The sequence below is a fragment of the Equus asinus genome, chromosome 14, assembly GCF_041296235.1.
Source record: "Equus asinus isolate D_3611 breed Donkey chromosome 14, EquAss-T2T_v2, whole genome shotgun sequence".
In the NCBI taxonomy this organism is placed as follows: domain Eukaryota; kingdom Metazoa; phylum Chordata; class Mammalia; order Perissodactyla; family Equidae; genus Equus; species Equus asinus.
In genome coordinates this window covers 46,417,357-46,431,414 of record NC_091803.1, presented here as the reverse complement: position 1 = coordinate 46,431,414, position 14,058 = coordinate 46,417,357, and the positions used below count along the sequence as shown (strand labels likewise).

General features: G+C 48.9%; 1 protein-coding gene across 1 annotated transcript in view; it reads right to left on the bottom strand.

The window, feature by feature from the left end:
• CREBBP (CREB binding protein) overlaps positions 1-14,058 on the bottom strand; it is a 131,392-nt gene that overhangs the window by 5,436 nt on the left and 111,898 nt on the right. Inside the window, exons 22-29 of the mRNA XM_014833097.3 lie at positions 12,222-12,299; positions 11,848-11,915; positions 7,223-7,373; positions 6,695-6,841; positions 5,650-5,763; positions 4,371-4,536; positions 3,860-4,027; positions 233-394 (exon numbers count right to left, since the gene is read on the bottom strand). Of these exons, the coding sequence (XP_014688583.2) occupies positions 233-394; positions 3,860-4,027; positions 4,371-4,536; positions 5,650-5,763; positions 6,695-6,841; positions 7,223-7,373; positions 11,848-11,915; positions 12,222-12,299 (1,054 nt within the window). The remainder of the gene's footprint in view (positions 1-232; positions 395-3,859; positions 4,028-4,370; positions 4,537-5,649; positions 5,764-6,694; positions 6,842-7,222; positions 7,374-11,847; positions 11,916-12,221; positions 12,300-14,058) is intronic.

Genomic DNA, 14,058 nt, shown 5'->3' with positions numbered 1-14,058 from the left:
TGAACTGAGTTGGCGACACACTGAGTGGTGTTACCCAACTGGCTAGCACTCCCTTCTAGAGGCTGGTCCTCCCACACAACCCGAGGAGCCCCCGAGAGAGCATCACTACACCTTCTCCCTCCTCTTAGCCAGCTGCAGCTTCTCAGCAGCTCCTCTTCCTTCACCTCGAGGCCCCGGAGGGCATAAACGCTGGGGACCTGAGGACCCGCCCCTGTCTGCCCTGTGTCTCTACCTCTTTGTGCTTCTCCATGGTGGCATAGAGCTTCTGGGACAAGTCGTTGGACACGTTGGGCATGCTGGGCTTCTTCTTGTTGGCTCGGCTGATGCTGCTTTTATTCTTGTTTGTTTTCTTGTTGTTCTTCTTCTTGGCATTCTTGCTATCACCCTGGCTGCCCTGCAACAACACACAAAGTTGTCAGACAAGCCCAGCCTCCTCTCCCACGCCTGGCACTGAGCTAGGATGTCCTAATCCCAGGCCATGGGGGCTCCAGGAAGTCCAGCCTAAGGCAGAAGCCTGCCAGGCGGAGCCCTGCTTGCACACGGGCTGTAAATACACTGCCACCTTCAGAGGGAACCGCTGAGGGAAAGGTGAGGAAGACAGAAGCAAGGCCTGTACCAGCCAGGACCCAACCGGAACCGAGGTGACACAGAAACCTAAAGCCAAGTGCTACCAGTGCCAAGCCAGCCATCTATCATGTTATCTCTCAAGGAAGAACATACCCAAGATGCTAGTTTGGAATCTAACAAATAAGGGAGTGGCAGCCATTTTTCATTGTTCCCCCTTATTCGACTGGACACTTGCAGCTCCGTGCCACATCCTGTGTGCTCAGTGGCCGACACAGGAAACGTGCCAGTAGGGAAGGCACTGCATGGGGAGGACATCTCCCCACCCAGTTCCCATCCCCCAGGCCCTCGCAGGCCTGAACCCCACATTAGCACTTCAACTGGCTTAGGCCTAAGAGGGTCCCGCTTGTCACTTAAAACACTCCTACTCCGGGAAGAACTCAGGCTCTTAGTCAACTAGGCTTCAAGGTGAAAACATTCACCCAGTTGGGTCCAAACAACTTCGTTTTTACCGAGAGAGACTCTGTGGGCAGAGAGGAGCTCACTCTGGGGGAAGGCAGGCTGCACCCCCCCCCACTAGGGAAAGTCTTAGAAATAGCCAGGAGGAGCCCGAGGAGCCCTGACAAGTGGATGTAGCGTGGGCCCAGAGGAGAAAAGGACACTGTAAAGACTATGGACTCTGAATTTTGGATTGTGGTTAATAAAAATGTACCAATGGTGGTTCATCGATTGTAATGAATTTAGCACACTAATGCAAGATGTGATGGAGCAAACTCTGTACCATTTGCTCAAGTGTTCTATAAAGCTTTGAATTGTTCTAAAAAATAGTCTATATTTTATAAAAGAAATAAATTTACTGCACGAAATTTAGAAAATATACTCAAATAATAAAGCATTTGGTTTCTTCTTTGTGGAATTGCACTATGCACATTTGCTTTGTCTATGCGATTTTTCTTCACAAAGTTGAGATTACTCACATAACTAGTGCAGCCTGTTTCTTCTCCAATGAACACTATTCCGAGTATTTCTCCACTTCCCTTCCACTGAGGAAATTTTTTTTTTAAAGATTTTTAAAATTTTTCCTTTCTCTCCCCAAAGCCCCCTGGTATGTAGTTGTGTATTTTTAGTTGTGGGTCCCTCTAGTTGTGGCATGTGGGATGCTGTCTCAGCATGGCTTGACGAGCACCCAGGATCTCAACCTGCAAAACCCTGGGCCACGGAAGTGAAGTACGAACTTAACCACTCGGCCACAGGGCTGGCCCCTGAAGGATGTTTTTAAAGGAAAAGCAGTATTCCATCCCAAGTGCTGTCTGTCCATAACTGAGCCGTGAGGTACTGGGGTGTCCCTGGAGAAGGAGAGGACCTGCCCGCTGCCTCTATGAATTGGATACACGGAACAGAGCCTCTATCCTCCAACTCAGCATCCTGCTCTAAAACACGCAAGTCCACGGTACAGCAAAGGTCGGCTTAGGCCTGAGCGCGCATCTGTTTCTATCTTCCAGAAAGCCTCAGAGGCAGGCATTCCTCCTCAGATGGGCACACAGCTGGGGCCTGCGTTCCCCTCACCAAGTCGCTTCCTCTCCACAGGAGTAGGGGCCGCACTCCAGCTTGGGTCCAGTCGCCTCTCTGCCGCAATCTGCCCACGCCCTCCACAAGCCCTGGACGTGCAGTTCTGACTCAGGTCACCTCCCATCACTAAGGTGTTTGGCAGTGGCAGACACAGAGGGACCTCGGGGTTCACAAACCAGCTCCCCTGGGAACACTGAAACCCAGCTCCCCTTCAAAGATTCCCCGAGGTCCTCCCGAATCCCCTCGAGGACCTTCTCAAGCTGTAAACCACCCACGGCTCCTGAGTGTGGAAAATGGATCCTCCAGGCCTCCAGAGAGACCCCAGCAAATGGAAGTCAGAAAGCGACAGCCCTCAAACTCTTCTTGGGACCCACCTGTGTCACGAATACTTGTCACATCCTTGTCTATGCTTTCTCCGTCCTGGTAGGGCTAGGATGCTATCTTGCAAAAGGATGCACTCTCAAGTGCACGCTGCCTGGCACACAGCGGTGCAGACACTCAACATTCCAGTCCCCTGGCACTGAGCACACAGCCCCTCGGGTACTCCTCTGAGGGCCCCAGGCCTACACAGCTCCTCTTGCATAGAAACAGGCATCTCAACATTCATATACCAGCAGCTGGTTCTTGACCTCTTCCCCCAAATACGCTCTCCCAGATTCCTCCCTGTCTCCCCTGTGGGGGCAGCAACACTGACTCAGCGGCTCAGGCCGCAGAAAGAGCAGGCCGCCTTGGTTGAGGATTTTCTTCACACGACAGAAGGATCTGCCCTGAGCTCTGGGGTTGCTATTCTCAAAATACACTATACACTTTTCACTGCCTCTACAGCTACTAACCAAATATAAACTACCATCATCTCTTACTTGGACCTCCTGAGTCCAGCACACCTGCTCCCAGCTTGGACTCTTACATTTCTCCTCCCACTGCTGGAAGGTCCTTCTCCTGGATCTTTCAGGTTCCCTTTCACCAGGTCAGTCTGCTCAGATGCCACCTCCCTAGACAGGACCTCTCAGACGGCCCTGCATCCATCTTCTTCGCTCTGCTTCCTTTTCTTCATGGCTCCTAGCACTATCTCAGAGTATACCACACATGTATTCATTTTTCTTGTCTCTCCTACTAGAACATATGCTCCTTGAGGGCAGGGATGAGTTTTGTTTAGTTCTCAACTACACTGCTTAGGATGTGAACAGCAGGGACATAGTAAACACGGTGAGTGCCCAAACGCACAGATGTCATGTGAAGAGCTGCAGGGGTGGGGTTCGTTTGAAACAACAGGATGAACAAGGCCTAGCAACCAAGGGCCTCCTCCTAAAGTAATTTTAAATCAGCTGATTGGTTCCTGACCTCGACACACCCGTCTCCGTCTGTTTTGGGCTCCGTGGCAGGATGCCCTCCTCTCTCAGCTTTCTGTCTCAGCCCTGCCCAGAGATGCCAAGGCAAACACCTCTTGTCCACCTTCTACTAGGTAAGGTGTCTCCAGGGCCCACATCTCTGAACCCTCAGCACCCAGTGTGGATTGTGCCCCCAGGTCCCAGTCTTGACCTGCAGTGGACAGTGACAAGATGAGGTTATGTATGAAAATACTGCCAGAGACAAAGAAGGCCATGTCCTGTGAACCCAACAGCACACGTTCACTCCCCAGCCTGCCGGGACGCAGCCTTGAGTGCACACAGCCGGGGCCCCAGGCTCTCCAGCGAGGGCTGGTCACAGGGTGATGGTGGGGCTTTACCTCTGTGGTCTCACTGGCCGCAGTGCTCTCTTCCTTCTTTCTCTCCTCTTCTTCTTGTTCCAGCTCCTTAATGCTCTCCTCCAATACATTGGGCCAGAAGTCACCCTCAAAATAGGGTAGTTCCTTGGCACTGGTGAGCCTGTCTTCAGTTGCTTGTTTGAAAATATCCTGGAAAGTGAACAAAGCAGAGCAGTGAGGTGAGGGTGGCGCCGGGGCCACAATGCCGGAGAGGCCTCAGCGCTGCATGTTCCCACGGTGCACAGTCGGCCGAGGTCAGCTGATTTAACAGGCACGACGACGGCACTGCTTTCAGACCACCAACAAAAATCTGGATAAACTACAGGTAAGATGCTTCTACATTTTTATTTTCTGCTTTTAATTTTTTGCTTTCTAATCCTCATAAGTGAATATAACTCTAACACGTATGATGTGAGCGTGAGAGGAAGACACATGGAGCTACCTGAATCAGTGGTGAGAAAGCTACCACATGCCCTCCTCCAGCACCGGGTACCTTGTAATCATGAATGATCCGCTCTGCAAATGCCTTATCCAGCATCTTTTTGTACCACTCCTGCAGGCGCTTCGGTTTCGGGATTTTTTGATCAGGAGGGTGGCAATGGAAAATGTAGTCATCTCCTTCACTTGGGGGACAGGCCCAGATGTGTCCCGTTACATATCTGCAGGACACACACACACACACACTTCAGACCAAAGTGGTGAGTGAAATCATCCCCACCTTCAAGGAGTAACAGCTGAGGAACAGGGACCAAAGCAAGGATGGAAATAACTACAAAGAAAATACTACAGTGCTTGCGGGAGAATGTGTAAAAGGCTTAGAGAGGTTCCAAACCAGAGTACTGGGTGAGGGGGGCGTGGGTTAGCTGAATTTCTCCAGAGTGCAAATGTGCGCTTGGAACGTAGCCCTGAGAGCTGGTACTTCCCTCTCAGGGGTGTGCACATCGGGCAGGGGCCGAAGCGGCAAGGGAACCTGTAAGCACAGGAGGGAGCCTGGAAAGATGGCGCCCCCTCAGGTGCCTCGAATGGCTTATACGCAGGGAGGCGCTGAATCTCCCATCTACTTCCTCTGTGCATTGGAAAGGCAGCTGAGTATTTCTCTCTAAGGGGTTAAAGTCAAAATAAATCTCATTCATTCTGTTCAAGACACTTCAATCAAATACCTCTTTTACTTTTTCAAATTTGGGAAAGGAATGTGACAGACAGATCTAAAACACAAAACAAAGATAGAGAAAGGAGTCAGACGCAAGAGACCACATTTTGTAGGATTCCATTTATATGAAACACCCAGAAAAGACAAATTTATGGAGACAGGAAGTAGATTAGTGGTTGTTGGGACAGGGGTGGAACAGGGATTCACTGTAAATGGGCACAGGGGTCTTACTGAGGGGATGCCAATACACCAAAACTGATGTATGGTCATGGCTGCACCACCCGGTACAGTTACTAAAAATCACTGAAGTGTACACCTGAAAGAAGTCAATTTCATGATCTATAAAATATACTTCAATAAAGCTAAGAAAAAGAAAAAGACTAGAAAGGAAAAAGAATGAAGAGAAGGCGAAAGGCAGGCAAGTACGGGCATCGTGCTGAGGAGCCCCGGTAGGTGCAGCCCGAGATCACCCAGAAAGGAGAGCTCTGGAGACTTCTGAATCCATCCAAGGACGTTCAAATAAAAACACAAAACTTTAAAAAATACTTGTTTCACAAAACGAATATACCATGAAAATTAAAAATGGATTTTACTAGTTCTGAATACTCTGAATGAAACTCACCCCAATTTCTTCACATATTCTAAATATCCAATAAGGATCTCATGGTAAACAGCTGTCCGGAGGCATCGGGGCCGGAAGAAATGAATACTGTCCAGGTAAGATATATACACACGCCTGGGGGAGGGAAGGAGGAATTTACTGAAAGTTCAAGATATCCCCAAATTCAAAACCAAAAACTAGCATCCAAAAAAAGCTGCAGAAATAAATTTTCTTTTGATGGCCTTTACAGTGGCCACAAACAGGACACGAGAAAACTGCCACCACCAACTGTCACTACCAATCAACAAAATGGAGTTCAACCTGACTGCTGCACCAAGAAGCGACAGCATCCCTCACCATGGAGAACCACAGAAAGATAGAGCAAACTAAGGAAAGCCTCTTCCAATTTCCTCTCACCTAGATTTTTTTTTTTCCCTAAAGATTGACACTTGAGCTAACAACTGTTGCCAATCTTTTTTGTTTCTTCCACTTTTTCTCCCCAAGTCCTCCCAGTACATAGTTCTATATTTTAGTTGTGAGTCCTTTCAGTTGTGGCATGTGGGATGCCACCTTAGCATGGCCTAATTGAGTCGGCCATGTCTGTACCCAGGATCCGAACCGGTGAAACCCTGGGCCGCTGAAGCAGAAGGCACGAACCCAACCACTCGGCCCGGTGCCAGCCCCTCACCTAGATTCTTGACTGAGCATGAAATAACTCTTGGCAGTGGTACTTCATTCTCATAGGTGCATCAAAGAATGCCTGGGCCTGTGGAGCAGTCCCCGCCCCACTCTCTGTAGGTTTGCTGGTCCAGGTAAGACGTGGACAATAGCAAGACCAGGACCAGGGCCCACGTATATTCACAACACAAAACACGCCTAATAGTCATCAAAACCCTTCACTTCCCATTGGCTTAGTGGAAAACTAAACTAACTCGTTTGGTTAGTTAAGAGTGCCTGATTGTATTTAAACCCAGCTCTAAAGCACACAAGTTCTCTAAGACAGTGCCTTGGTCCGCTGTAGCACAGCACACTGAGCGACACCCCCCCAAAGAAGACGGTGGCCTACCTTGTGTTTGGAGGGGGGCAGTCAGAGCCATACTCTTGCACGTGCATCCCGAAGAAGCACACGTCCACTCCGTCAATTTCCTCAAAAGCAAAGAGGGCTTTTGTTCGATACGGGAAAGATTCAGACATTTCCCCAGAATCCACAAACCTGAAATAAAAGAGCCTGATGTTTGCACATGTCATTGTCTACAAGGTGCTTCACAAACGAGACCTGCCGCTCTAAACCAGCTCCGAGCAGCGGAGCTGAAGGCCTGCTCACCTCTTCTGACTACTGGCCCAGAGCTCTGCCCACTGGCCTGGGCACCCCGGAGCTGTGATCCCATTCTTTGTGCCACTCTTCTACTTGGTTGGGAATTTGACCTCCCCTGATGAATCTGGGATACCGAGAGGACTGGCTACAGGTTAACTGCTGAAAAGCCTTTAAAGTACGCAAACTCTCAAGCCTTGCCAGAAAGCGAGGCTTTTGTTCACCTGGGGGGTGGTAACTGGGACAAGGTTTTAGAAAGCAGCACAATGTCTGCACACAAACCGTGACTTCATCCCGGGCTTGACCTCCACAGTCTTGTCTGAGCTGGCTACGACTCTGACAAAGACCTCCCCGGCTTCGGGATGATTCTGTCGCCGCAAAAACTTGTTGACTCGGTCTTCCAAGTGGTTTCCCAATCGTGTGGTCTGCAGCCCTGAAAAGTCCAGAAAAACAAATGAGAGGACTTCAGAAAGGCTGTGGAGAAGGTGGCTGAGGCCGGAGAAGCCCTCTTCTTCTTTCAAGGCACTGCGAGTTTAAGGATTAATGTTCTCCAAATCCAGAAGGGAGCTGGTCGGTCCTATAAGGTGAACGTTTCATGAGTGGAAGGGGGACCTGGAATCTCAGGCACTGCCTCCACACTCTGAAAACCGCTGTCAAGTGCTCAGCTATTTCCATCTTTTCCTAAACATAAGGGGCAGAAGAACCACGAAGGTGGACCCAAATCTGAAAGAAGACAGGCTGTGGGGTAAAGAAGGTGCCCACCTGGCCTCTTACCCCACACACCCAGGCTCTGGTGAGGCAGCAATCTGGCCCCAGGTGCTCCCAGGTGGCTGCTCAGTGTCACAGCTGTGCCCTGAGCCTGAACCCACACTTGAGAAACTCACTGAAACGGGGAGTCTGCCACCACTTTCCCTGGAGGGCAGGGCTGGTGCAGCCTCGGGGACAGAAGGCACAAATGTGTTCTGTGACCTGCTCTCCCCTTTCTGCCCAGCTCTAAGGAGAGTCCCGCTGCAGAATCAAGACAGGGCACACAGAACAGTCCATACCGACTAGGTAAGCATGCAGCCAAGGGCTACTGCCCCTCTGTGGGCATCGTTCCAATAAGGCAGGAGTGCGACACTATACCACTCCGGGGCAAGTCCCTCCTCCCTTCTGCACCCTCCCTCTGCCAGGCACGGCCTCAGGTGTGACCACTGTGACAAGAGCCACACAGTAGGCTACCCAGAGGTAAAACATTAGTCACAGCATGTGGGGAAAAGACTGGAAGGGAAAGCTGCACAAGGCCAACAGTGAGTACTCACATACGATGGGGTTTTAAAGAAGTTTTCTTCTTTACATTTATTGAGTTTTTAATATTTACTACATTAATGAGAAATTCTTTTAAAAAGCTTTTTGGGATTTAAGAAGATTCCTTACCGAGGTTAAGAAATATCTGGAAAATTCAGACTTTCTAAATTCCATTTTTCTGCAATAAACATACGAATGGTGGAGCTTTTTTGGTAAGTTATACCTCAATAAAAGTGATTTTAAAAGAAAAAACTACAACGACAATGAAAAAAAAACTCCATAGAAAAATAAAAACTTGAAAAGCTATAAAAAAGAGGGGAAGTGGATTTATGATCTGTTTCACACGTTGATGAAGATGCACACTTCACACAGCTGTGCAGTCACACTCTCAACCCCCTTATACTGCACTCCCCCCATGGCTGAGACAGCCATCCCAGAAAATACTGAATGAGGTACAAAGGGACTCAGGCTGTCTCACCCATTCTTTGCGAAGCCCCTGAAGAAAATTCTCACTCATTCTTGCCCCCATGTGGACTGTCACCGAGCAAGTTTTGTTCCCTCGTGAGGCAGTTTCCAATCCAGACAGGGAGGACACAGCTAAGAAGGGCCACCCGGCCACAGTGCAGGGAGTTCCCCTTCCCTTGTGAAACTATGACCCCACACACTATGATTTTCAAATAGCAAATGGAAGAAACGAACTTTTAAAATTAGGTCTCTACTTTTTTCTTCAAATCATCTGAATTACCAGTACTAAGAAAACAGACATTTAAAGGAGACAATTTATGACAATCTTATTATAGGCACCAAACTGAGCACTGTGAAGATGCTGATGGCTGGAGAGGTGCTCCTATGTCCCCCATAAGTAGAAAGTCACAGTGAAAATGAAGAGCGCAGCCAGCGTGTGCTTAAAGATACGAATAGTGGCAGTGCAGTTTTTCCTGGGGAAAGGAGGTTATATTCTCATCCGTGTGGCGCACACGTGAACATGTGTTTCAGGCTGCACGGCCATCTGTGCAGCAGGCCCTTGCCCTGGATGTCAGGGCTCAGACCTCTTTCCATTCAGCACACACAGCTCTGCCTCATTCTTACACTGCTCCGCAGTTGCCCATAAGCAGCTGCATCCTTTTGGCTCCTCGTTTCCATTTCCCATCACTTCTCACATGCTGCAGTGGACGTCCTGCACGTGCCTTTATACATATGGGCAGATATCTTGGTGGGATACATGCGGAGAAGTGGAAGTGCTGAGTCTAAAATGAACACTTTCAGCCGTAGGCCCCAGGCATTCAGTGTACATTTTCACCCACAGTGTGTGACGGAGGCCTTTTATTTCCCTTTATGTGATCAAATCCTTCAGCCTTTTGCTTTCTGATCTCCAGGCTGTATCTTTTTTAGGAAGGCTTTTCATATCCCAACATAGTTGAAAAACTCTCCTACTCGACCTCGAATGCATTTGTAGTTGTCTCCTTTTCCCCTTTAACTACCTGAGTTGAGTTGTGTGTGATGTGTTGTAGGGAGGGGGTTGTGGGTGGATGGTCAGTCATTGAGTATCACTCACTGACCAACAGCTGGAAGTTATTGTCAACTCTAAGGCAGTGCAAGTACGAACGAGGCAACCTTTCCTTTGTGACCTGTGGACACTTCGCAAAGACTGCACTAACAAGTGTTCAAACCAAAAATAAGGCTTTTTTTATTTGAATCACTAGACTTCTTAAAGTTCTTTTCTGTAGGTGAACGCTCTCGATCTTTAAAGCTCAACTACCAAAGGTCCTCATGTCTTTCTCTACCATTCTTGGGACATAGGGTTGGCGGTGGGGCTGGGCAAGCTCCCAGGTTCTTGCACCAGCCCCCATACCTCCCCATCTTTCTTCCAGCTGCAAGGACACTTCTACTGTGGCCTACCTCTTTGGGCAATTCTGCTTTGGTCACTGAAGCTCTGGCCCAGAGAACTGTCTCTAAGTTGCTGACTGCTTTAGTGATCCCCCTCAGAATGGATCCTCTACAGGAGGGCTTCTTACTTGGGGCAACTGGGCCCCCCCAGGGGACATTTGGTAACGTGTGGAGATGTTTCCAATGGCCACCACTCATGGTGGTGGTGGTGTGGAGGGTAGGGGGATGGGGCAGGGAGTGTTACTGGCATTAGTGGGCAGTGGCCAAGGGCTGCTGCTAAAATGCTGCGAAGCACAAGATAGCCCCCTAAGAAATTATTATCTGGTCCCAATGTCAATGGTGGCTCAGCTGAGAACCACTGATCTAAAGAGAAATATTAGAATAGCCAGTGCATTCAGCAATATTGCAAAAGGTCTTACAACAGTGACTTTAAGTTACAGGATAACTGTGGATTTTGGTAACGACAGAGTTTGATCTTGAATTAGCAGTGACTTGGAAGCCTACAGAGTGGCTTCCTCCTTGCCTGCTACCCTCCCTGGTACGTGATTCTCTCCCTCCATCCCATCTCTTCTACTCTCAGCTCTTGAGATGGCTTGGTTCTTGTTGGGGATGCCCTGAGCAGTGGACTAGTCACCTGTCCTGCTGCAGAAAGGCAGGGGCTGCAGAGAGCACTGGGCCAGTGAGCTTTAGAGGTGCTGCTGAAGGCGCCTTTCTTATTATTTGAGTCTACTGTTAACTCTGTAAAAGGACAGCCTGGGAATGCCAAGCTGCATAAGGTGGCCCCTAGCACTTGGGAACTGAATTGACAAAGATTACATAGCGTACACTTATAAAAAGAATGCTACCTCTAAAAACATCAAGGGGCCAGCCTGGTGGTGTAGTGGTTAAGTTCGTGCCCTCTGCTTTGGTGGCTCGGGGTTCACTGGTTTGGATCCCAGGTGCGGACCTATGCATCACTTATCAAGCCATGCTGTGGCAGGCGTCCCACATATAAAGGAGAGGAAGATGGGCACGGATGTTAGCTCAGGGCCAGTCCTCCTCAGCAAAAAGAGGAGGATTGGTGGCGGATGTTAGCTCAGGGCTAATCTTCCTCAAATAAGCAAATAAAAAATAAAAATATCAAGACCACCTATCAAAAGTCACTTCTAGGAGCAAGAGGTTGTTTCCTTACTTATGTACAGACACCAGCAGCAGCTCTAAATACAGCAGTGACATGCCCAAGTCTTCATGCAGACCAGGCCTGCCAGTCCTTGGTGGACAGCGGCTGATCCCCAGCTGGCCCGAGAGGGTTGCTGCTTCACAACAGCAGAGTCCACACCTACTGACAGGCAAATGGCCGCCCCGACACAGGCCCCGGGTTGAGTGTGCTGGTCACAACAGGACGTCAGTGTGGGTGTTGTGTTGGGGGGGTGGGGTTCTAAGTAACTTGAGAAGGATCTGCTGACAAATTTTCCCTCTCATAATTTACAAAGTTTACCACATATAGAAGCTTTCTAAATTTCCATCTAGAACACGGACAGATCATAAAGCTGACTTTCATATAAGATCAAGCCAAATGATTCTCTTTAAGGCTAGGAGAAGAAAAACACAAAGGATTAGAAAACAAACTCACAGATGCCTTGGACAAGTAAGCTCCAAAGCCACGTGTTGAGAGGAACCAAAGGAAGACTGGGAAAATTTATACAAGTGTCTACAACACATAAAGCAGGGCACAGAAATCCTCTACAACTTACTCTTAGCACTGAATTTGTTCTCTTTTCGAGTTCTGCCAGTTTTCTTCAAGCAGTTGTCGCACACGAAGCTGCAAAAAAATAATGGGTATGATCAGATTATATAAAAAAGTATATGCTGCGAAACCACTGAAATACAGCATTAAAACACTTTGTTGGCAGTTTAACGCATCATTATACAACAGCGAAGAGGCGGACTGCTCTAAGCCTGCCATTCCTAAAGCGGGCAAACACTGAAGACTTAAATTTAGAACCAACTGTCATCTGTCTTAATTGCTGCTTTTCTCTGACAACAATGAATGAAATGCAGCAGCAGCAGCCGCCGTCCACTCTGCAGAGCTCACTTCCCCTTCCCAAGCTCACAGGAAATTACTCACCCTGAAGGCCAAATGATATCATAGTGTAAAACACAAATCTGATGCATCTTCCGGCCACATTCCTTGCAATCAACGAAACTGGAAGACAAAGAAGGCACACTGTAATGCACGTGGAACCCACAGCGGAGCCGTCCGCAGGAGCCTGTGTACTGTGTTCACACCTCATCCTCTTGATTACTTCGATTATCTGCAGCATTAATGATCTGGTGATTGATTTGGCTGTATTTTAAAAATGCAACAGTATGATATTTTCTTTAGGAAAAGGTGGCTTTCTTCCCTCTTCTTTGTACAAATGCCTCATTCCTCTCTTCTCTCAATCTCCTTTGCGATCAGAAATGAAACTTTACTTTAAGAAATTTCTATGATAAAGGCATATTTTATGGGCCAGTGTTTCTGACACTACCACATGTTTTCAAGACCAATGCTTGCTCCAGGCGACTGCACGCGCCTCCACTGACTGAAACAACAGAGAGCACCACTTTCAGTGCTACAGACGCTTCCTCCTGGGCCTAGGCACAGCAGTGGCGGCTCTGAGTCAGTTACAAAGGTGGCAGGCGCCAAGCGGACTGGTAAGCAACAGCCTTGATTTGAGTAAACACAGGAGAGCAAGGGGGCCACCGCACAGCCCGTCCTCTGCCACAGCCACCCCATGGCTCACCTGGGCCGTTACCTCACCTGGGAACCTTAATTGCCAACATGCTCGAAGGCCAAAACCTTCTCTTTTTAGCCACTCCCTTACTGCCCCCAAAACTTACACCTTGCGGAAGGCCCCGAACTATCCCGGGCTCAGGCTCTTCCTATCAGCCTAGATGACGAGCCCTGGAACCTGATGCATGCTCTTGCTACTGTCCGTCAAGTCCCTGGCCCCTGATCTTTCCATTGCCCTTGCTGAGCAAGCCTTCAACCACAAATCCAGCCTAACTCAGCTTCTCTGTACCTGTTCTGTTGGAGGAAAAAAGGACACACACACACAAAACTGCAAAACAGTAGCAGCACTAACTGGCCGTCCTCTAGTGTTCTGTGGCAGTCCTTGCTGTGTCGCCCCCCCGCCTCTGGTGGCTGTTCCCCAGCTTTGCTCCTTCCTCAAGTGCTACATCACTCCAACCAGTGCCTTCTCTGATATCTCAGCACTTCAGCTCATCCCCTGGGTTAAGAATTAAAAGGTTAACAGGCAACAACTCCCTCAGTTTCTGTGCCTGCTCCAAAGATACCCCATTCTCAACTCTGCCCTCCCACGCTGGGGAAGAGGAAAGTAAAAAAAATATGATATACTTATGTTCTAGAACCCATTCGATCAATTTTGAATTTGGACCTTTCCTCACTCCTAACTACTCTTAACCAATGGCCTGCTTCCCCTTCCTGTGTTTCCGGTTCACATGCTTACCTAAGTCACCACCAAGGCCAGCCTTTTCCGACCCCATGGTGTGGCCTCTTCATCCCAAGGGTCAGGCTCCCACCTCCTGTCCAGTCACTGCTCTCAGTCTCCTAACTAGTTTCTCTGCTAGAGAGCAAAGTTCTTCCCTCTCCTGCTGAATCCACCTCAACTGATCCAGGGGATCTTTCCAGAACTAAAACCAACGATGTTCTTCAAAACTACTGTAGCACATACAGGAGGAAATCTACATGTCAAAGAACGGAGCACCCTCTGCCTCCTGTCTCCTGGGGCTCCATCCACACTCCCTACCTGCCGACCACTCACGCTCACCTGTAGTGTTGTTACTGTAGCATCACTGAAAGTTCTGTGTTCGCTCTCCTTTGTGTCTATAATGTTTGCCCCTCCCCCAACACCTGCTTCCAGATAAGCATCACCTTCTCCAGGACGTCACTCTGGCCAGGC